The 22,642-nt window shown below is 41.8% G+C and overlaps 1 protein-coding gene across 2 annotated transcripts; it reads left to right on the top strand.

The window, feature by feature from the left end:
• Positions 1-2,073: 2,073 nt before the first annotated feature.
• LOC139914747 (prolyl 4-hydroxylase subunit alpha-1-like) lies at positions 2,074-22,606 on the top strand. Of its 2 annotated transcripts, none has more exons than XM_071903134.2 (15): positions 2,074-2,217; positions 9,525-9,610; positions 9,788-9,884; positions 10,059-10,210; positions 11,209-11,346; positions 11,938-12,177; positions 14,021-14,232; positions 14,345-14,521; positions 16,224-16,294; positions 18,215-18,314; positions 18,602-18,655; positions 18,757-18,822; positions 19,937-20,005; positions 20,156-20,252; positions 21,096-22,606. In XM_071903134.2, exons 1-15 carry the CDS (start codon positions 2,204-2,206, stop codon positions 21,164-21,166), a joined length of 1,644 nt encoding a protein of 547 aa, XP_071759235.1. In that variant the 5' UTR covers positions 2,074-2,203; the 3' UTR covers positions 21,167-22,606. The 2 variants fall into 2 exon arrangements, with proteins under 2 accessions (XP_071759235.1, XP_071759234.1); XM_071903133.2 differs by lacking the exon at positions 16,224-16,294 and adding an exon at positions 15,306-15,376.
• The last annotated feature ends 36 nt before the right edge of the window (positions 22,607-22,642 follow it).

Here is a 22,642-nt window from a genome sequence, read left to right as displayed (position 1 = left end):
CAGTGCAGAGAGGTGGGTGGTCCAGGGTTCTCCAGGTGTGGGATATACAGTATATCCCAGAGGCATATATATCTTGTTAGACGGTGGTGTTTGTTTGGATGTTGTATGTACAGACAGTCCCACTTTTAACAGCATATTTTGCTGCTCAAAACTTCTAATTTTGTTTTCTTTTCAGCCATCAGATGACCCAAGAAAGGCGCAGGTTTTGTGTTAATATACCAATTTAGACAGGAGAAAGAATTGTCTACAGTTGCAGTACTAATGCAGGATCTGTCTGTGTGTGCATATGGATGTGTGTGAATGTGTGTGTGTCAGGTACAAGGAGAACCACCTGGTGACAGCGCGGGCCTGTGTGACAGTGGAGGAGGAGGACTCAGAGGAGGGATGCAGCCCAGGTCAGCCATCCACACTCAGCCTTCAGGACGCACAGGAATACACACATTTATACTCACACGGCGTTTATTAGAACAGGAATTATCAACTAACCCAGCATAACCATGTGAATCTGCCAGGCTGTTGTATTGATTTGTCTTTGTTGTGTGTGTGTATCTCAGTGGGCAGTGTGGCAGCCAGGGCCGACTCCCCTGACCTTCAGCGCTGTTTCTTCCAGCTGAGGGTTTTGGGAATGGACCCGGTCATCCTGCAGGGTGGATTCTCGGCCTTCCACGCCCTTACCCTTTCCTCTGCACCCCGCACATGGTCCTGCTGGAGCCCGAGCACCGCGTCCTCACCATCTACCCCTCAGAGATCTTGACACCCTGCGCTGGCTGAAGGAGAGGAGGGCGTGCACGGCGCCCAACGTGAACTTCCTGCGCCAGCTGCTGACCTTTGAGGAGCAGCTGTTTGGGAACAGACTCACCTCCCTGGACGACAGCCGCCTGTGACTGAGTGAGGATGGGGATGGAAAGGGTGGCATCCTGTGTTTTTTCTACAGTTAACATTGAAAAGTGTAAAATAAGATGAGACTAAACAAATGGAGGTTGGATGTCCAAGGAAAGCTTTGTCAAAGACTGGATAGGAGGATGCTTTGCCAACGTGTTTGACATTTATCAGTGATTTAATCTTGTTTCACCATCCAAACCCCTAGTGTTTCCTGGGCTATACTTCAAATAAGGACAGTAATCATACAGATGTATGATTTTCTGACTTCTGTATGACTTTTTATAATCTTACAGCTGAGACTGATCATTATTTTGCTTGGCTATAGACATATATAGAATAGAAAACGTACATTAATAAAGTGTATTTAAGTTTTATAACATAAAAGATTTGCTGCTTCATTTTTATTCCATGAGACCATGATATTCTGATCCATGTATCATGTTTAACAGTATTTATGTAGAAGAGTATTTCCAAACTGCATGGAGGCTTGCATGTATCCAGTGTTTACACAGGACATGCCACTATAGCTGGCTCAGATTTACAACAGGCAACTGTTTAAGAATCACTGCAATCCTCTAAACAGTTTGGTACTTCTACTTTTGTGTCTGACACACACACACACACACACACACACACACACACAAGCTCCACCCTGTTCAACTCACCAGCATGCAGCAGGAATTCCCTCCCTCCAGTCACTTTTTGGTTGGGAGGCGGAGGGAAGTTTCTGGAATGTGGAGGGATAAGATGATGACAGGAGGTGAAAGTGAGGTTGTTTGGCCAAGTTAGACCTTTCAAAACTACACATCAAATAGTCTTATATTGGGATAGCCTATATTTAACCTATGTGCCCGGCCACTGCTTTATTAAAAGAAAAAAGAAAAATAAAGAAGTGATTTCAGCCCAGAGATTTCAATCCAACCCAGAAAAAAAAGGAGCACATTTACAATACGTGGCACTGAACTGTAACGTTAGGTACAAGCAATAAAAGAGCCAAATCCCAACTTTAAAACCAAAAATAAGCATGCATGGCTGACTCAACACGGGTCACTAGACACCTCCCCTTGCAATTTACGAGCGCCAGCCCCAAAAAGTATCTAGCAGCGGATGTGTGGATGTGTGAGACTCTGCACGTAGCATTCAGACCCTGGATTTTAGAAAACCAGCCCAAACCACCAGATGGCGAGCAGTACACCGAAGCACCGGGGACAGGACGAGAGGGACACCGCGTTTTAGTCGGTACCGAGTCAGTTTAGGACCGAGAGTTTAGAAGCGACTGAGACCCGACCGGCGGGGATAGGCTGTACATTTCGGCATCAAGATGCTCTCGTTTCGGTAAATATTGAATCCTGAATCCTGATAAAAGCATGTCGACTTTCCTACTGGTTATCATGTTATTCTGAGAAGTTCTGTCTTTCTCGTCTTACTTTCTCGTCTTCATTTGATGTTTCGGCAACAGCCATTCAATATTGCAAAACTTGTCTCGCACACTGCAAGTTTCAGTCAAGCTCTACTAGTGGCTGTATTAGTTTAGATGGAACTTGAATGATCTCCGTGAAGAAAGTGGGTCGTTGCAGCAGCCGCAGAATGGGATAGATATTGGAATAAGACAAATAGGGAGTCTACTGAAGATAATGCAACGAGTAAAAGTGGAAAACACCGAGATTAACACAACTAATAAGAAACTAAAGACAGCCTGCAGCGTTTTAGGTTTCCCACGTTAAACTGTGACATTCCAGTGCAGCGTGGGATGCTGCTCGTCTCTCATAATAATAGCTTCTCTATTGGCTTTGCTTGGACATTGCATTCATTCATTTTACGGCATATAAGAGTAGGCCTATTGTTATTTGATAATAGTTTGTAATAGTCCAAATTGATAGTCAAATAGCCTATTAGACTCTCTAGTGAGCCTCTACTGTTATTTGAGGTGCCGATATTCATTGTAGACTATTTTTAAAGTGATTGCTGTTGCAGTAATTACTACGAGGCTCACTCTAAACAAGCTGGTAGAAAGTGAGTAACACGGGCTGCCGTCCAGAAATGAAAAGCCCCCCTGCTGCCAGTGTAATTCCAGGGGTTAGTGCCGGGTCGGCTGCAGGTAAAGCCATTCAGACTCCATGAACTGCTGCAGTCTTCCCATGAGTTTCCCCGGCGGGGAGGGGCGAAGACGTGGCAGTCTTATCCATCCACATCCTCTGCCTGACTCTGGAACTTTCACTCTCAGTCACTTGGAAGAGATATTTTTTAAGAAAGGCTATCACAGTTAAAATGTACGGCAAAAGACTAGGGAGAGCTGTCTTACTTTTGTTCATCAAAGTTTAGAGGCTATTTGCAGTAAAGCTGTCAGAATTAATTCACTAATAAGTAGCCTAGTTGGTCTTCCCTAATAAAAAATCACTATAATATTCCTATAGGGATTTATAGTGTGTGCGTGGTACTCAGTAGTGAGTTGGTTTAGAGTGACCTTTTCATACATAATAGTAATAATATTCCCATTGGAACTTTTGCTGTGAAATTTGTATGGATATCCTTCTAAAATATATGATTATTATAGCTTAATTAATTAATAGTAATTAATAGTAATAGTAGTTAATGCTTGTTTGCCACCTGATGACATTAAATTTGACTCCCCTTTTTATTTACCACTGCATCACTGGGCAAATCAAACCATAATGAATTAGACTTTTAGTCAATGACCAGCTAAACTGCTTATCAAAGACTATGGAGAACAGTCAGACTTGTTAATGAAAGTTAATCAATAGCAGTTAGGATGTAAAAAATAATTATATATGCACGATTGTATGTCACATGGCCAAGTTTGTTAAAAAAAAAAAAAATGCAATTATGAAATGATGAAAACAATTTGCTGTATTTCAGTGATAATGATTTTCCCCACGGGCTCTTGAATGGGTTTCCTATACAACATTTCAGTGTCAGTTCCTAAGCCATGCAGTGATTGCTATCTGTGGTCATCAAATACTAGTAAACATTAGTAAACATTGCATCACTGTTTAGGAGAGTTCTCAACATATAAAATCTTGGAAGATTAGTCTCTCTTAAAATAGATTGAGGATCCTTGTGGGTGGCAGATTTAGGGTTACGGCAGGACTCAGTGGTGCTGCAGACTAAACCCCAAACCTCTGCTACATTACAAGCTCCCATGTATTTGATGACAGAGTACGAGTGGTGCAGAGAGTTGAACAGGTTCTTTCCAAAATGCTATAGTAGCTACATCCATTTTTGAAAAAAACGATGCCCCCTTAAATTCATCAGTCAATATTTAAAAGCTACAGATGGTTCTATCTTCAAAATAGAACTATTTTGTAAAGAAATGTGTTATGGTGACTCCTAACTTTCATAATACCATAAATCATAATGCAAGTTACTTTCATACCAGCAATCATTTTGTAAAATAGGCATCAATTTTCCTTTAAAGGAAAAATCCACACTAAAAAAAACACAGAGCTTGACAATGTGACCCATTTTGTCGTTTTGTGGTGCAGTTTTACTGTATTAGTGTGTTATTGTGGATAACTGGCCAAATGTAGACGAGGCAATGCCACCTCAAGATTTTTACAGTGCAGCTACAATGGAGTTTGATGGCAGAAATTGTTTTCAACTATCTAAAACATCAATGGTAAATGTCAGATTTTGGTGGCAGTCCCTCAGAATCTAAGAGCGAGGACTTCATTTATGACTCGCCATTTTGCACCAGCGTTCATCAACCATTCAGGGAGAAATTCATCGTAGAAGAGGCAGAGAGACCAATTTCTCCACCGACGGTAGCCAGCCGCAATAGACCAGAATGCAATGCAGCCACAAGTACATGTTGCATTTTGAGTAAGGGGCACGAATCTCGCCTTTTCTCACCTGGAAAAACTCTTGCTCTGCTATTTCAATAGCGACAGAACGCTAGTGCTCTCTCCATCTACATAAAACCCCAAGTTGAGGGGTGGGTGCACCAACAAGTAAATTATAACACTTGATCACAGAATAACTCCTGGAATACATTGAACATCACAAACTGATGATATCTACCAGCGTAAGAGTATCTGGGGATGGATTTTTCCTTCAATTGTGGATATCTGCTTTTAGAATAAAACTCACTTAACATTCATTGACTTAAAGTCGTCTCTTGGTGGTTAAAGCAACACCGGTGATATGGCTGTGTTCTCAAGATGACAGCTGCTAATGGGAGCACTGTGTCAAATTAACACAAGACTATGAGGTAAAAAGACATTGGAAGAGTCTCTCTGTCTACATGCCCAAACAGATCGCAGCCCAATTGTCTCAGAACTGGAAAAGGTCAGGGAAAAGAAGTTTTAGGCAAATTTTGTAGAACATTTTCTATAACTAGTCTAAACAAAGTGTCAGTGTGAGTGTCTGGCAGGTTAAATATGTTTTAAGGGCAATCAGGGGGTGTTATGGAGTGTTTATATATCACATGCAACTATGCAAGTATGTGTGTGCACACACCCTCACTCACTTTTATGAGTGTGATACATACATCTCATTGGTAACTCCCAAACATATGGCTCTAATCTTGACATTAAACTGCCATAATGACACTGTAGCTGTCACCCTGTCATGACAGTAATTATATGTTACAATGCAATTATAATGCCAATCCAAGTGTCAATATCATATATATGGCATTTTGGACTGAATGGCATTACAGATTATGGAAAGAGCTAAAACTAATAGGCATAATAGTCTTGCACTGTAATGTGACTGCCATTTCTCAAAATATATTTCAGTTTGAATTGAATATAATTGAATTCAGTTTAATGTGAACAGAACGGTTGTGTTCTGACAGCACTTCTTCTTCTCACGTCTTCCCTGCTGGTGACCCAAATAGAAATCCCATGTGAAGTTATTTCTTTTATTTTCATTAAAAGTTTGGCCTCGTGGCAAAGTGAGGACCTGCCTGAGCCTGTAGACTGCGTGCAGCAAGAGGCAGTAAGACGAATGTGCCAGTGGCTGCTTAGACACACATTCATGCATGACCTTTGCATTGCCACTAGGTTTGTGTGTGTGTGTGTGTGTGTATGCCTGCGTGCATGTGGGTACCTGTGGGTGTGCATGCATGCATGTAATAGGCCTTTACAATGATACTGTTATTAGTCATACTTAATACCTGGCACCACTAGTGTTTATTCACTCCCCTGTCTGTATTTTATACCTCAAGTTAAATCAGATATCACACTACCACATACCATATTCCGTTATGATACAGTCTAGAAAGATTGCAGAGATTAAATCTGTATTTGTGTCCTCAGAGTACTCTCTTCTCTCTATCAAAGTCTGTGCTTTAGAGAAATGGTTCATTCAGTATTTTTGAACATGAGCAGCTCATTTCAAAAGCTAGAAACCACAGAACCAAGGCGTGATGTCATCACGAGACAAAACCTGGAGGTGCTTTGCTTGCCACTAAATTAGAGGCTGGCATTACGGATTCCCAGAATGTTTATTTGAACTTTTACCGCCAAATGAGCTTTATGTCACTGCAGTGCTAACAGTTACAAACCAGAAAATCTATCTTTATTTCCTTAAAATCACCCTTGGTGCTGTCACTCTGTCCACAAATTTGGTGTCTGATTCAAAGTCGCTGGAGCAGCTTGATGATTTGTCTGTTAATGACATCATCAAGAGCATCTTGCCTGTCTTGTCTTTAGCTTTGGGAGAGTCTTGCTCATGTTCACAAATCTTAGACAGATTACAGTAATAACACATGCAAATTCTATGCTAGAGTAGATTTTCAGTTTGAGGTCTACTTACCCTTGCTGCAATTTGCCACCTACTCTGTCTGTCTTTACCTAAACCAACCACACAGTTCATGAAGTTGATAGTAGTGAAATCGGCAGGTCCACGTTCACTATGATGCATTTGTAACTTTGCACTAAGCTCAGCTGTTTGCTGTGTAGCCTGTTTGCTGAGTTCATATTCGTACATTTTGAATAACTCTGATGCTGTTTGCTGATAAGACAGCTTTCCGGCTGGTTGCTCACCGCTCGGTACGCTGCAACTCTTGACTAGACTGGGGTTGTGTGATAAAAAGGGTTAGGCAGAGTTTTCAAGAAACAGGGAGAACATCCATTCCTTGCTCATTATCTTGCTAGTGTTGTATACATAATATCCAAAATATAACATCCAATGGTCATAGATAGCTCATCTCCACTGCATTTTTAACACACCTGGTATGTCCAAATGCTGCTTCCAGGAGAGAGCTTTTCTTCCAAGGTCAGTACACTGCTTCAGACCTGTGTTGTTTAATTTGGAAAATTCTGACACTGCTAGAATCAATTTTTCCTCCACCTTCCTCCAAGGATACTTCCTTTGTTGTTTCTATTGGAAGCGCATGGGTTTCATCACAATGCGTGGCACAAAAGTTCAACTATTTTCTTAAGCCTCAGCTGTTGGCAAAATACAGGGGAAAGTCATGTGGTACAATATATCGTCACACTGTAAAATAGTGCTGCTGCAGTTGTAATTGAGTTAAACTTTGGCTTACTGCGGATACATAAGCGTTTGTGATGAAGCGTGACTAGTATCTAATCATCATTTTCAAGTTTCTCGACTAATAGGGCTGTGTATTTGGGGTGCAAAGGTAATTTATATCCGTTAATGAACCTTCTTCTGCCCCAACCCTCCCATTTCCTGGCCTCTATGTTCCCTTTTCTACCCCTCATCAATTCCAAATCCTCATCCTTTCTTCCCTGGGGCAACGAAAGCAGCTGTGTTTGTCCGCACAAGTCCCCTGCTACTGCCCAAATACACACGCATACATATCCTGTACATGTGTACACAAACATGGGCACTTTGCCATGTGCATAAATTTGCATATCTCTTCCTGTCAGTTTGTCTCTTTCTCTCTTCATCTCTCTCTCTGTATGGGTAGAGAAGAAGATCACAGTGGCACTCCTCAGAGGCCAGACGCCTTGCAGCAATGATGCTGTGCCAGCTCCAGACGCAGACCGGACACAGTGGCAGCAGCCACAGAGTTATATTTGGCCTTGTGTGGTGGGTGGGAGGTTGTGGTTCTAAAAGGATTACGGAGATCCTCCAAGTTAGGCCATTTTTCCCAGTTGTAGGCCACTATTACCTACTCTAATTTTTGCTTTTTCTGAATCTGAATCAATCTCTGACACTGTTTCATACTTAAAATGATCTTCAGTTGTCTCTTATGACAGTCCATCTCTCTCTCTCTCTCTCTCTCTCTCTCTCTCTCTCTCTTTCTCTCTCTCTCACTCTGTTTCTCTGTGTCTGTTTCTCATACACACATGTATACACACCTTTTTGGTCTTTTGCTGCCTTACAGTGGCTTTACATTTCCATTTTAGGCTTTTAGCTGGCGCTCTTATGCCGAGTGAATTACATTGGGTACATTGATAGAATAAGCTTCAATTCCTAAATAAACCAAAATTGCACGCAACCAAAATTAAGTGCAAATGTCAGGGCCTTAGTGTCCTTAGTGTCCATTCCTGTGACTATTGAACATGTAAGAGTGAGTGCTAGGAAAAGAAATAGAACAATTAGCAAATCACTTCACAGTGTTGTACGCAAGCATTGAATACGAGCAGCCACTGGAGGCAGAGTTGGAAGGGAACAACATGGGAGAATTTGGCGAGGTTAAGGACGAGGCGGGCTGTGGCATTCTGGGTGAGTTGGAGGGGCTGGAGTGTTTTGTGAGGCCGGCTAGAAAGGAGCAGCAGTTGTCCAGACAGGAGATGACTAAAGCTTGAACAATGATCTTGGCTTAGTCCCTGGTGAGGAAAGGTCAGATTCGGCGGATGTTTAAGAGCGCAAATCTGCAGGACCAAGTTGTGGCTACAATGTGAGCCTCAGTCAGTTGTCTAGAGTTACACACACTGTGGGTAAGAGTCACCGTGGTCTTGTCAACATTGAGTTTGATGTGGGGGACTGACATCCAGCTGGAGATGTAAGTGAGGCAGGCAGAGATGCGTGCCTCAATCTGGATATCAGAAAAAACTACAGTTGAGTGTCACTGGCGTAGCAGTGATAGGAGAAGTTGAGAAGATGTGATGCTCGGGCCAAGTTTTCTAGTGTGGAGAGAGAAGAGGAGGGACTCAGCACTAAGTGAAGAGAGTGCACCGTGAAGATAAGACTTCATTTCCACAGTAACTGATAAGCGCGGTCCGACGGGTGGGAAGAAAACCATGAGAAGTCTGGTGCTGGAACGTGTCAAAGGCAGCAAGGTGTAGGAGGATGATGATTGAAAAGAAAGAAGTGACTCTAGCAGTGGAGTGCTTCAGTGACAGCAAGGAGCACCGTCTCAGTAGAATGGGCCATCTTTAAGCCTTTAAGCACCACTAAATCACTGTATATTTCAACTTGCCTTGAACTGACCAAAGCAGCAAGGAGAGAGACATCTCTCCTCAGCTTAACAGATTGGCAGACTGAGAAGTACATATTGACTGACTGGCCTTTCCCATTTCCAGTGAGGGACAGAGGCAACAGTAAAACAGCATAGTTGTATTGTGAATGCAGGTTTCATGAACTGAATTCTGAGATTAACAGAAACACTTTGATGACATTATGTGTTATGTGTTCAGTATTCAAGTCTGTTGTGATGCATCAGGGAGTGTGCACCAACAACTAACTCTCTCTTTTTTTTTCTTCAGGATGGAGCTACAGTGTTGGTGTTTCCTGTTGCTGAGCTGCCTCCTGCAGTCTCTGTCAGCCCACAACGACTTCTTCACTTCCATAGGTAAGACCATCTAGAAACGTAGTTTGCTCATGCAATAAATTATCTGGTTTATGTTGACCCCATTTATTCTTCTTTTTCCTATTTTTCAATTTTTACCACACCTACGGAAGCTCAGGTCCTATTATATAAGGCTCAAGTCCTGTACGATTGCAGTACCAATAATGTATTGTTTCTCAGGCCAGATGACAGATCTACTGTACACAGAAAAGGACCTAGTCACCTCTTTAAAGGACTACATCAGAGCAGAGGAGAGCAAGCTGGAGCAGGTCAAACAGTGAGTGTCTGGACACAAAGTCACACAGACACACAAATACATGTACACAAGCATACACTACACACAGACACTACTCACAATTTCCTCTATTCCCTTAGCTATATCTACTGATTGCTCATGGATTCACTGTAACTGAGCACTGTAACTAACTCTGTATCCCCTCCCTTGTGTTAGGTGGGCTGATAAGATGGACTCGCTGACAGCCACAGCCACGCAGGACCCCGAGGGCTTCCTGGGGCATCCTGTCAATGCCTTCAAGCTGATGAAGAGGCTAAACACAGAGTGGGGGGACCTGGAGAGCCTCGTGCTCAGGGACACCACTGACGGTAAGGATCCAGTCCAAAGCAGACCTGGGGCAAATAGCAGTTCTTAGCATTTGGTTCAATAGGCTGGGAGGATCACATGGGTTGGGTTTGCCACATAGGACACTACAGTTAGTGCCACACAGTTTAGACATTCACATGAAAGTAGTCAATTTAGTAAACATTTCTGTGACTGACAACTTGCCTGACACTATCAGAATTGTCCGGATGATTTTGTACTCTAAGGAGATGAAATCAAACACAAAGAGGATTCTCCAATACTGTTTGACTCAGGTCTGGTCCAAAACGTCCTTTCATGGGACTGATTGATCTTAGAACTGATTCATCAGTGGAACAGACGGACACTATTGTGTGCAAGCCATGCCAATTTTGCACTTACAATTTGGCAGGCTGCAGCAAATGCTTAATGCAATAGAAAAGATGTCACTTTTTTTAAACTTTACTCATCCAGGGAAAGTTATCTGAGTACGCATGCTCTTTTCAAGTAATGCTCTGCTGCACATTCATATCATTCTACATATTCCCACCTGGGAGCTGCCTGGTACAACCACAGTCTTCTACTGTTTGCCGCTGAGCAGCTCCACTGCTGCAGTTAAGGATGAAACCCTAACTGCGGCGGAGCTGCTCAAGGACACACACCTCCATAGTAGTTGTTGAGGGAGGAGAGAGCATTACTCATTTTCCCCACACATATTTTCTCAGCCGGTCCTGCGAACCTGCAACATTACAGTCACAAGTCCGCTTCTCTAACATCTAGGCTAGTGTCCCCCCCTAATTAGTCATATAATAATTCACCCATGTGTGCAATAGTCCAGTTATGTCCTTGGCTCTTTATAGTTTCCTCACTCAAGATTGAAGTCACTCCAAGCAGTCTCATTGACCGCTAAGAGTAGATAGTATTGACTGCCTACTAGTCTTGCTGTTATGTATCCCATATTAATCATTCTCAGTCATCCTCTACCACGTCTTTATCTGTCCTGTCCTGCCTGTCTCTCTCTCAGGATTCATTTCCAACCTGACCATCCAGAGACAGCACTTCCCCACAGATGAGGACCAGACGGGGGCAGCCAAGGCTCTCCTCCGGTTACAGGATACTTATAGACTGGATGCCAACACCATCTCCACCGGAGACCTGCCAGGTGAGGACCTGAAATCACTGCATATCACCTCTGCATGATAGAAAATTAATATCTCCAAAAAGTATTTTTTTCAGGAAGCAAGACAATAACAGACTAAATTTTACATTGACAGCCTTTGAAATGAAACACTGCTTCTTGGACATGTTTAATGGGATTCACTGCCATGAAAGTCGCTCGTTGCATAGTTGACCATGTGTGCTTTCAGTTACATATAAATAATTGAAAAACTAAAATTGGAATTGCAAGGTTTTTCGTGAGATAGCAGCAGTATGTCTGTTATTTACATTACAAAGGGAATATTTTTGACAACAGAAAAATTTCAGGACTGAAGGGAGGAGACAGTGCACATCTGTGCAGCGGCACCCCTAACTTCATTGCATTGAGTTTCAGATTCTTTGACACACAACTTAGATTAGAATTTCTCTGCTGGTTAATAGATTTTTCTGTTCTGTTCTGTTCTGTTCTGTTCTATTCTGTTCTGTTCTGTTCTGTTCTGTTCTGTTCTGTTCTGTTCTGTTCTATTCTGTTCTGTTCTGTTCTGTTCTGTTCTGTTCTGTTCTGTTCTATTCTCCTGTATCCTCTGCATACTAGGAGTGACATTCAAGAGCCCCATGACCGTGGAGGACTGTTACGAGCTGGGGAAGATAGCGTACTCGGAGGTGGACTACTACCACACAGAGCTGTGGATGGCCCAGGCGCTGAGGCAGCTGGATCAGGGAGAAGAGTCCTCCATAGATAAGGTGACGGTGCTGGACTACCTCAGCTACGCCATCTACCAGCAGGGGGAGATAGATCGAGCGCTGGAGTTCACCAAGAAGCTGCTTGCACTGGGTGAGCCCCTCCACACTACAAGGACCTGAGCAAAGAAGGAATTTGAATTATGTTTCCAATATTTAAGAATACAGGGAGGCTTATTTTTCTGTTCAAGTGTCTTCAAGTGCACCTTAAGTAGTTTAGAAATGGGAAGACCTTTCAAATCAATTTTTTTTCCAGTTCATATACAATACATTAGAACCAAAAATATAAAATGTATAAACTATAAACTTTAGAATTAAACTATAAACTATAAAACTACAAACTAACTATAAAACTTTACAAACTAACTATAAAACTTTACAAACTATAAACTTTAACTATAAACTTTCTTGGAGTTTAATTAGATAAGACTGTTAAACACCGAAATAGCGAAAACACACATGCAAAAGATAAAATGAAGACATAACCAAGATAAAAAAAAAAAATGTTTGGATTTCAGGAGTGTGGGATAGTTGGATTTCATATGGGAAGTAGAAAGCAACAGGAGACAAGTTTGAATTGAATACTAAACAGAGGTGAAACAGAGGCCAACTTTTCCCAGCCAGATAGACATAATATAAACCATGTAAGGACAGTTACCATGGCAGCAACATCCATACCTCTACTAGTGAGTATACACACACTTTTTAGAGCAGGTGACATCAATGTTTCTGTTCAATCCTAAACCCTCGACTTACCTCTACTACACCTGCAATGAACATATTAATACAACACATAGTGGGTTCAGAAGTGGGACATTCATAGTTTGCCTTGCTTTTCTATGTGAACTATGAGAACCAAGATTTTTTTAATTTTAAATTATTATAGTGGACGTGGTTGACATTCAAAGAGAGACCACTTGGTGGGAATTCAAGTGAAGTAAACTGACAAATTAAAACTAAATTTGAAAAACATAAATCTTTTATGTGAACATGAAGTGGACTTTAACCCTTCATTCATAGGTTCTTTGTTTTGCTTGAAAACTCTAAGTGGGACAGTGTTTTTCAGTTGTAGTGTGACACTATAAATATACAGTATATATATATATATATACTGTATATATACACTATATATATACTCACCTGCAGACAAATACCAGGCTTGTACCATTTCACAAAAACATAATTGGTGTGAGTGAATGTCATAATAGGTTCATTTCAGTTCAATCAATTTTATAATTTTATAATCAATCTTAAAATAAGGCCAAAATAGATCTATATTTTCTAAGGAGCCATGTTACAGGGAGCTGAACCTCTGTCACATATACACTGGCATGATTTAAATCAGATTGCAATTGGTTATTTGTGGATGTGGCGTAGGGCAGAGCAGGTTCACCTTCACAGGGCATTGCATGGATCTGAGTAGAACTTGGTCTAAGAAAGGGCCTATTAGAAACAAGTTTCTAGAGATCTGGCATATGATGTAGTGGACAGCATGGCAGCGTGCTTCCCTTTTGGCATTACAGGGATCTGGGAAGGAGATACAATTGTAGAGGGTGTAGCAGAGAGAATATAAGAATTATAGTAAGAAGCCATGAGACAGAAGAAGGTATTGTAAGGAATGTGTTTAATACCACAGGTGGACTTTTGTAGGTTATAAAGACAATTATTGATTTAATGCTAATCAGAAGGGAATCCATCCATGTGAGCAATTCGCTAGACAGCTGAATATCAGCCAACATCCTGCCAGTCGTGGAACTCTCCGACCCATATCTGACTCCAAAAACATCTTAGTGTTGTGATCTGGATAAGGGGTGATGTGATAGACGCTTTAGCATTATCTCTTCTTGGGTGATGTGATATCCTGAGGTCAGATTGCTGTAATCACCATTTGTAATCACCACTATTATTTCTGGTGTTCTCACTCCCTCCCATTTCAGACCCAGAGCACCAGCGCGCCAAGGGCAACCTGAAGTACTTTGAGTTCCAGCTGGAGAAGCAGAAGAAGGCAGAAGAGGCTGAGCCTCAAGAAGAGAAGGAGCGAGGGAAAAGAGAAACAAGTGAAAAGAAGCCTAAAACGAAGAGCTTCAAGGAGCCCGTCCCAGAGAGGAAGAAGTACGAGATGCTTTGTCGAGGGGAAGGCATCAAAATGGTAAGGAACACATTCAGATACACGGAAACACAACTGCACACTCGCACAAGATACCTCACTTTGAGCGCCTTCCCTCTCTGTATTTCTTTTTCTTTCCTCTCGATCCGTGCAGACTCCACGCAGGCAGAGCCGGCTGTTCTGCCGTTACTTTGACAACAATCACCACCCCAAGTACCTGTTGGCTCCGGTCAAACAGGAGGACGAGTGGGACCGGCCCTACATTGTCCGCTACATTGACATCATCTCCCACAGTGAAATCGAGAAGGTCAAGCAGCTGGCCAAGCCTAGAGTAAGTCATTCTGTGTTTGTTGTGTGTGTGTTAATCTTGGTGCTGCATCCAAGAAGAAAAGAGACAATTTACACTCCTCCCATGAAGCTATATGACAGAGCTGGGGACTCAAGTCACATGACGTGGACTCAGTTCAGACTCAAGTCACAATTGTAATTGCTTGAGACTTGACTTGATGCATGAAGAGAAGACTTGAGACTTGACTTGACTTGGGTTCTGGTGACTTGGAACTTGACTTTGACTTGTACTTTGATGACTTGAAAAGGTTTCTAAAGTCTTGAGAAAAGATCTTGTGTTTGTGTAAATTGACTTGGACTTGACTTGGTGTTCTACATTTAGACTTGAGACTTGACTTGAGACTTGTGCCTCAAGACACTGACTTGGGACTCGAGCAAAGTTGACTTGGTCACACCTCTGCTCTATGACATATACTGTATATATAAAGCTACGAAGGGAATACTGACCTATGATTACTAGACAGGTCACATGGCAATATAAATTTTACTGTCACTTAGGAGGAAAATTGGTCAAATTCAATTTTGAGATAAGTTATGAATGAGGCTATAAATAATAATAATCTTTCCTGCTTTTTCACTTTTTCCCATTATGTGGTATTATTTGTTGAGTGTATCGAGGGGGGTGGGAGGTCAGAGTTGTAAGGCTGGTTGAGGTGATGCTGCTGGTTAGGCTGAGTGAGTGGGTGAGCCACACACACACATACACACATCTATGTGTGTTTGTGTGTGTGTGTGAGAGGGTGTAAAACATGTCCCTGGCTTCACAGCTGCGCAGGGCCACCATCTCCAACCCCATCACTGGTGTGCTGGAGACCGCCTCATACCGGATCAGCAAGAGGTAAGGCACAGCCAGGAGCCACCGTGGAAAGAGGAGAGGGGAGACGGAGGAGAGGAGAGGAGAGGAAGAGAGTGGGACTCTCTTCTCCTTTTTTCCCTCAGTCTCACCCCATTCCTCCTCTGTATTCCTGTCCATCCCTCCCTCTGCTTCTCCCTCCTTGCCATAGCTTAAAGACTCCTGAGCAGAAACACAAAATCAAAATTATTATGATCTATTCTTTATATAATACAGTTATTTGTTTGTACTTTTGTGGCATTTTTGCAGCTGAAGTTAGAAGAATGCAATCTTCGATCAAATTGAGATTTAGTGCTTGGGAGCACAAGAAATCAAAGTTTTCCAGCATTGCACTGCTGTTGTGTGAGGATTTTGATCAAGCTGAAGGGGAACTTAATCAGCACATCTGTTTATGGATAAGTTTTGGCTCAGGAGTCGCTACTCTGCTGCAGAAAGGTAACACAAGAAGAGAGACGAGGGAGAAAAGGTGTTACTTTTTCTACTAGTTGATATTAACATAGTTGCTTTTGGCCAACCAGGGGTGTATCAGAGTCTTCAATTCCTTAGAGGTGAATGGTTAAGAAGACAAAAATGTTGTGCTCATATTTTAATATGGAACTTTGGTTTCGTTCATTGCCTCGGCTCTCCCTTGGCCCTCCTTGAGAATAACATTGACCACTAGTGACCAGATCTGCCTTTCTTTTCTCTCCCTCTTTCCTCCTCTCTGACTTTACTTCCACCGTTTTTTCCACTCGTCCTCTTGTTGTGTGTTTCACGTTCCGTCCTCCTTCTTTCCTTCTGTTTTTTGTCTTCCTTCCCTCCATCTCTGTGTCCTTGTGCTCCGGGGAGCTAGTTAAGGCGAGCCACGGTGCATGACCCCCTAACTGGGAAACTTACCACGGCCATGTACAGAGTCTCCAAGAGGTAAGGGGTCACAGGTCACTGGGGGGGCTGCAACGCCTTCCCCTCTCCTCCTCCATCCATCTCTCCATCCTCACCTCTGTGCCTTGGCTGAAACACGAGCACCTGTACATTCAGCCCTGCACCCGGCAAACACCATGGAAAAAAATGAAAATGCCACACCTGGAAAACAAACATTAGAGGATGTTTTAATTTGGTTAAAACCAATACTTTTTATTATTGTACAGTATAAGCCTCCATTAGATTTCTGCCAGAACACAGAATAGAGCCAAAACATGTAGTTTAAACCAAGGCAAAACATCCTCTGTTGTTGTTTTTTTGTGTGTGGCTGAACATTTCTTTTATTCTTCCAGTTTAAACCAATGTTTCAGGCATTTTGATGGAACTGCACGGTTGTGACAGACTCTGTTTTCTTCCCTTCAAACGGCCTTCCCAGGTTTTTTGAGAGTCAGAGCTTGGGGTCTCTATCTGGCCCATTGCTCTTTTCTGGAATGAATCTGTATCTCTCTCATCATTAGTTGTGTCTGAGCTGCTCTGGTTCTACCCTATGCTTCTTCAACTTCCATATCAGCAGAAATTAAGAATCTTAAATATCCTAGAACTTAAATATCCCACTCTAAATATAGCAGCACAGCAGTACCTCAAGTTTCTTTGGTTTTACTGTCCTTAGTTATTAATCTGTTTGTGTGCTACATGTGTGTGAGGGTGTGGTGCTCTGTCTGTGTTTGTGTGTGTGTGTGTACGTGCCAGCTTGCATGCATCTGAAAATCCTGTGTACGATACGTGAACATGTAGTGACAAAGTGTTGCAGGTTAAATGAACTCAAAAGGGCTTGAACTCTCTTTGAACTGGCTACACGGTCAGGCCATTATCGCATGAGGGAGAAAATGAGAGAAGAACTGTTGGCGCGCATTCAGTCCTGAATCCCTTCAAAAATATAATTCATTGCTAACACTCCCCCAACAGAAACACAGAATAAATCGTGTTAACTCATCTCTCTCTGTCCCTCTCCCTCAAAGTAGTTGCACAGAAATTCTCAGAAAATACTCCCATGAGGCAATGGGAGATGGGAGTCATCCCATTGGCTGAGTGATGTCTAAAAAGTCAAGAATGTAGCCACTAAATTGGATAGTGTGTTGGGAGCAGATGCTTGGAATTGATCCTGTAGCAATAAAATTGAACTTCACTTGAGCCACAACTGCTGTCTTTGTCTCTCACTTCATACGGGAAACGCCATGTAGCCCAGATACTGTCTGCCATTTTATTCTGTGTGGTTTGACAGTTTTTTATATGGATGCTGTGCTTTATAGTGCTCAGCCCAGAAAAAAATAGCCGCTTAAATTGTATGATGTGGCCTGCAGAACTAGTCGTGCCATGTTTTAATAGATTACATGAAAGAGTTCATTGCCATGCATGGTCGAGCTCATTTTATCAGACCCGCCCTCTTGGCCGTGGGTGTGGCAGCGAGTGTGAGCTTGATGAAAGGCAGGTAGTGTCAGGAGAGCTAAATCTATGAAAACACTTTTTTGTGGGGTTCCTCCTGTAGTCGTCAACCAGACTCTTGTGACTTCGCCAACTCCCTATGCAACTTCCACAGACGCAAGTGCACACTCAGTTTGAAAGCCAGAACAACTATAACAATGCTACTTCAATGCTTAAGTTGACAATCTCTGTACCCTGAGCTGATTGGAGATTCTGAATCTTGGGCCATTTTCCTAGTTTTTCCTTTCCTTAACCCTCATTTTTCTTTCTCTACACTTTATCATCTGATCTTAACACATAAATGCACTTTTGAGCTTTTCATTAAGTTTTCAGCATGATATCGCCCTCCGTCGTCCGTTTCAGAAGACATCTTTACTACCATCTAGTGGACAAATATTCACATCACGCTGACATATATTCCTCTCTTCCCCTGCATTCCAGCGCTTGGCTTACTGAGTATGAAGATCCATTGATTGAAACGATCAACCAGAGAATTGAGGATCTCACCGGACTGGAGATGGACACTGCAGAAGAGCTGCAGGTAAACATTGTGTTTGTGTTCATGGGTTGAGAGTTGTGGCGTTGAACCCATATAAGTTTAATTATAGCATGCACCAAACATGTCTATTTCATCTTCTTTGTTTTCTGTCACTTATTGAATCAAGATTGTGTCCTTACATAAATGTATTTTGTTAGTGCATGTGTATATGCTCACATTTGTGCATGGCTTTGGGCGAGAGAGTGATATTTCTATGTGGTATGTGGTTTTTATTTCTATTTGTACAATTCTGAGATTTACAGTGTATTCAATCTTTTTGCTTCCTGTAGGTTGCAAATTACGGTGTCGGAGGTCAATATGAACCTCATTTTGACTTCGGAAGGGTAGGACCTCTGTAATTCACAACCTACAAGTTACTTTTTATAGCAGGTTGTTGTGTTAATAGGGCAGGACATTAAACCTGTTATTGCCTTTCTCTCCACAGAAAGATGAGCCAGATGCCTTTAAAGAGCTGGGCACTGGGAACCGGATAGCAACATGGCTCTTCTATGTGAGTCTTCGTTGTGCTCCCTCCCATTACGCTTTCTAATTACACTTAAAGACCCATGTTGGTTACTTTAAATCCAGTTTGATCTGTTGGCAAATCACCTTTAAAGTGCAATAAATTCACTAAAAACATTTTTGCCTTCATTTTCACCAAAACAATACTGGTTTCATGGACCCACATTTTTATTACATCTAGCACCTGCCTTGATACAGTAACTCTGGGTGTATCATTTAAATTCATAACAGCTTTGATTGACAAGTTGATGGCCAATCGCACACTGGTTGACCATGCATGTAAACTGTAAACAATGTTAGATGTGAGATGAGAGAGGGGATACAGCCATTATTAGTATGAAAGATAACATTATCTAGCGGTGACTTCTTGCAGCTTGTTGCTTATTTGAGTTGACTGAAGGAACGGCATCAGCTGTCAACTTAGCAAACTTGAGTGTCAAATTCAGAAAGCTGTCCCTGTGGAAATGCCCACTCCATAAGAATGTAAACTGAGCAGTCCCACACTTGCCAGTGAAATAGCCAAGCTCACCATAAATTTTCCTCTTGGGCTTTGTGCAGGTTGACACCCTGGTATGATACAGCGATGACTATCTGTCATGTTTGATTACCGGTTTTTACAGTGTGCAAAATCATTACCTTCTCAAAAGTATCTAGCTTGCAGTCACAACAGACTGGTTACACTCTCACAGAGAAAAGGAGGGTGGTGCGTTTGCTGGGACTAGGAAAGGTGGACAAAAATGCAGCCAATGAAATTTGCTGTAAATTTCACCCAATTGTAAGCCGATTATGAATCCATGAAGACCAAGCGTAGGTTTTGGTCATGCAAAGTTTATTTAAAATATCACAACCCCCTACTTTCAGTATTCTTTTTTGCCAATTTACAACCCAAATGCCTTCAAACCTCACAGCAAGCTGGAAAGTGTTTTTCAGTGTAATGGGCCCTTAAGCAACCATTTTAATCATTTATCGGTCATGCCTCCTGTGCTTCACACACTTTTGCTTGGTAGGACTACCTCTATGATAATAAAGAATTTGATGGTAATGATGAACACCCTAGATGTTATGTAAATGTTGATCTCTCTGTACCTCTCTATGTGTTGCAGATGAGTGATGTAGCAGCAGGTGGAGCCACAGTATTCCCAGATGTTGGGGCAGCAGTATGGCCCAAAAAGGTACCTGCTCATTTACTCATTAAAACTGACTCAGTGATATTACATTCTGGGCCTGAGACCTCAGTGAGTGTGGGCCAAGCCTGTTTTATAATGACAGGTGAGAGCAATTGTTCCCACTAATCCCTGCTGCCTGTTGTGTGTGTATTCCAGGGTACTGCGGTGTTCTGGTACAATCTGTTTCCCAGCGGGGAGGGAGACTACAGCACGCGACATGCAGCTTGCCCAGTGTTGGTGGGCAACAAGTGGGGTGAGTTCCTCTTTGTCTGGTTCCCCATGAAAATGTCTTAAAGGACCTGACTAAATCTCTCTGAAGGGTAAAACTGCCTTTAGCCACCTTTTTTAGAAGCACCTTTGTGGCCCAACAATCTTTTGCTGCTCAGCAGAGGTGGAAAGTAGCCTAACTAAGAACATTTACTCAAGAACTGTACTTAAGTACAATTTTGAGGTACTGGCACTTTGAGTGGCACTTGTGTATTACCATTTTGTCAGACTTTCTACTTTTACTCCACTATATTTCAGAGGGAAATATTGCACTTTTTACTCCACTACATTTATCTGACAGCTGTAGTTACTAGTTACTTTGCAGAATAAGGTTTTACAATATACAAAACAATAAGCTCATAAAATATGTTGCATTGTTAGAGTTTAAACTCGCTAACAGTATATGGACATTAAAATAGCTCTTACAGGTTAATGCATCAATAATTTAACACTCTGAAAGGGACCATTCTTCAGACTGAGTACTATTACTTTTGATACTTAAGTACACTTTACTGCTAATAATTATATACTCAGAACATTTACTTTTAATTAAGTATTTTTCCATTATGGTATTGCTACTTTTACTGACTTAAGTAAAGGATTTGAGTACTTTTTCCACCACTGCTGCTCAGACACTGCTGGGAGACTCTCGAAAACATCTTAGTAATTTTATGGAGTGGCATAAGTGTTTCATAACCAAGTATAAGACCTGGCCTTGGGTTTATGTGACAAGTAGGATGAACGTTTGTTCTGTATTTGACAAAAGTAACTAAAGGACTAGATTAGAATTCTGATAATCATCTTTTTCTGTTTCTTTCTCTGCTTTTAGTATCAAACAAATGGATCCATGAAAGAGGCCAGGAGTGGCGGCGACCTTGTGGCCTGAATGAATCTGACTGATGAAAAGGGAAAGCCTCCTCCTGTTCATGCCCCCCCCTCTCCCATTCCTTGTGAACCACCCAGGACCAAAGAACACTGCTACAGATGACAGATCATATATATGTGGTCCAAATGTCTTGCTCCCCCCCTTCAGTCACTCTGTTCCTTCCCTAAGCTGTTGTGCTCTGAGCCCAGAGATTGTTTGGGTTAATGTCAAGTCCCTGGACAGTATTAGCTTTGCTGTGACAGATAGTATGTTCTTCAGGATGTTGGATGGATGGCTTTGAAAGACCATCGTTCCCTGTTCACCTCCCCGTGTGTCTTTCTTTGCACTCTGTGTGAACTCTAGCTCTGTGGTGAAGTTGCCCTCCAGTAGTGAGTAGGGACCAGTTTCCTCACTGTCAGTTGAACCTTAAAGGGACAGTTCAAGTTTTTAAGAAGCCCGTCAGATTCATCATATCCCTTTCAGTCCATCCAGAAAGCATTTTAAAACAGTTTCCTCAGTTTCACAACACAGTTTACTATTCAGAAGGACTTGCTGCATGTATGACTTTCCAAAGAATGGGCTTCAGTTCATTGATTTCCACAGTTATTGCTCAGAAATGTTAGCAACCTCTGCTTCTAATAACTCAACATTAAAACACCAAAGTAAGTGCTATTTGAATGGACTGAAAGGACTCCCAGCCCATGATGAAATGTACAGACTTCTTCAAAAATAGAAAAAAACTGGCACACAAGTCCAGATTCATGTCTTGGGGGAAATTCACTTTATTCTGCATAAATTGTGTAACTCATCGTTGTCAGAAATTTCTAACAGATAAAAGTTGGATGGGTGTTCAGCTAAGTCTAGATCTATGCAATACATTATTACATATCACACATCTTTTAGTCTGCGTCAAAGCCATAGTCTCTCTCTGTAACTCCTCTGACTGCTCACACTATGACATAATTTGTTAGATTTGTCATACATGCACATACCAGCATGTACAGATGCATGCTGCAGTGTATGGGCACACACCTACACATGAACACAAATACACACAGGAACACAAGTCCTCCCATATGCTGCATAGAAACTCTCATATTTTATATTTACACATTTTTATTTGTCCCGTGTTGTCTAAGGACCTAAGTGGCCATTTGCTTTCATTTAACCAGCAAAATAAATTAAGGAACAATAGAAAATGAAAGAGTGGATTGGATATTCTACATTGTATCATAACAAGTGTAAGTAAGTTTTATGGAGAGTGATCATGGGTTTACCAAAGAAACTCCTGGTAGGTTTGTGAAAGTCCCTATGATCCATATGTATGATGACCAATGTGTTTCTGTGTGAGACTATATGGGTTTTCCAAGGAAGAAGCGTTTTATTTATATTTCACAAGCCCATTTTGTGTTGGTTTTTGTCTTATATGAAAGTCTGAAATTGTTGTTTTCTACAATAAAGTATGTTTCAGTGATGCCAAGTTAACAAGACTGCCCCGCTGTAACTGTGGG

This window comes from Centroberyx gerrardi, chromosome 15, assembly GCF_048128805.1.
Source record: "Centroberyx gerrardi isolate f3 chromosome 15, fCenGer3.hap1.cur.20231027, whole genome shotgun sequence".
NCBI classification, from domain to species: Eukaryota; Metazoa; Chordata; class Actinopteri; order Beryciformes; family Berycidae; genus Centroberyx; species Centroberyx gerrardi.
The sequence above is the reverse complement of the archived record's forward strand: the minus strand, read 5'-3'. Positions and strand labels throughout refer to the sequence as shown.